The sequence below is a fragment of the Miscanthus floridulus genome, chromosome 2, assembly GCF_019320115.1.
Source record: "Miscanthus floridulus cultivar M001 chromosome 2, ASM1932011v1, whole genome shotgun sequence".
Lineage (NCBI taxonomy): Eukaryota > Viridiplantae > Streptophyta > Magnoliopsida > Poales > Poaceae > Miscanthus > Miscanthus floridulus.
In genome coordinates, this window is record NC_089581.1 from 154,842,882 (window position 1) to 154,844,477 (window position 1,596).

Consider the following 1,596-nt stretch of genomic DNA (forward strand, 5'->3'; position numbering starts at 1 on the left):
AGTGTTTGGTTTGACCAAGGGGGGACGCCTCGTCGACCGGGGCGCGTCCCGTCAGTTTCGGCGTGTCCCCTCAGGTATCAATCAGCATTGATTCCGTATTTAAAGAGGGGAAGGGAGAGGGTTTTTCGTTCAACCTTTCGCCTTTCCTAAGCTACAGAGCCTCCTCTTTAAATAGGGAGGGGGAGAGGAGTTCTCATCCCACCTCCTCTTCTGCCTCTAAGCCACTATTTCTCCTTCTTCTTCCTTTCCGCCGAATGCGTCCGTGCGTCGCGGCGGTTCCTAAGTGAGGAAGAGTAATGCCAGAGAGAGAGAAAACTCACAAATTTGGTCATGAATCTAGAGTGTGATGTCGAGCCAGAGGTTATCTAGCGTAGATGAGGTGGTGCGTGCCACCCTTGCCGAGGAGTCGCTACTGCCAAAGGGAAGGGGCGCTGGTGGGCGCCGTTCGTCGTCGACTTTGCTGTCGTTTGCTGTGTTCCTCCTTTGGCAGGAGGGGTTTCCTACCCTGACGCCATGGTCAGGGTTGCAGCTGACGATGATGGCATAGTCCCTAGATGCCCTGGTGGAGGCATCGCTGTTGGGGTTGCGGCTGACAACGATGGCGTAGTCCCTAGTGGAGGGGCACCACCGTCAGTGGTGTGGTGCTCGGCGTTGCAGATGACGGCGCCTTCGTGGATCCCATGGAGCGGCGGGACATCGCCGATGGAGAGCATGACGTGGCGGCCGCAGTAGATGAACTGGCCCGTGTACATGCTCTGGGCATTGCTGATGGAAAGCATGGCGCGGCGACCGCAGTAGACGAGCTGGCCCATGTACACGCCCCGGGCATCACCGATGGAGAGCATGGCGCGGCGACCACAGCAGTACTTGTAGTAAAGCTAAGCAGAGACTGTAATTGAATAACTTTGTGGGGAAGCCTCTGAGTAAGCAGTACATTATTCCTTTTTGTAATGAAATCACTTTGGTGCTTTCCGACCCTTCTCATGGTCTAAGTCATAAGAAACTAGGAATGTGGGCGAACTATTTCTAATTGAGCTGGTGAGCAAGGAGGTTGCAGCCGCTGGGGTATGGGTGTCCCACAGTCCTACCAGTTGTATTCAGAATTGGTTCCCAAAATCTTAGCCCTTAGGACTTGTTTATGAGACGAATGGAAAACTTAAAGAATGTTTGTAAATATAACATAGGAGGTTTTTGCAAGCGTAATACTTGTATTAAGCGTAATACTTGTATTACATATGTCACATGTTACGATCACATGCCAGCCCCCGAGTGAGGTCTGACCCCTCGCAACTTGCAGGGGTTGGAAGTCACTAAGGATCGGGGTTTTGTTATGACAAAATCTGATAAGGAAGAGTGTATGCTTATTTTAAGGATAGAAACGACGTAGCTGCTCAATGTTCCAGGCGTTGGTGAAGACCTCGCCGTTGATGGTTTTCAACCGGTAGGTGTCTGGGCAAAGTACTTCTGCGATGATGTAGGGCCCTTCCTAGGACGGGGAGAGTTTGTGGCGATCCTTGTTGCTCTGCACAAGATAGAGGACGAGGTCTCCGACGTTGAAGGCTCGACCCCACACCCGTCGGCTGTGGTACCGTCGCA

The 1,596-nt window shown here is 52.4% G+C and overlaps 1 protein-coding gene across 1 annotated transcript; it reads right to left on the bottom strand.

Annotated features, from left to right (window-relative positions):
• Positions 1–500: 500 nt before the first annotated feature.
• Positions 501–845, bottom strand: LOC136537292 (uncharacterized). Its single transcript, XM_066529318.1, has one exon. It carries the CDS (start codon positions 843–845, stop codon positions 501–503), a length of 345 nt encoding a protein of 114 aa, XP_066385415.1.
• Positions 846–1,596: the final 751 nt, after the last annotated feature.

Bases quoted from the DNA above. Each gene is read 5' to 3' on its own strand.
- LOC136537292 (XM_066529318.1), bottom strand. From the start codon at position 845: ATGCTCTCCATCGGTGATGCCCGGGGCGTGTACATGGGCCAGCTCGTC.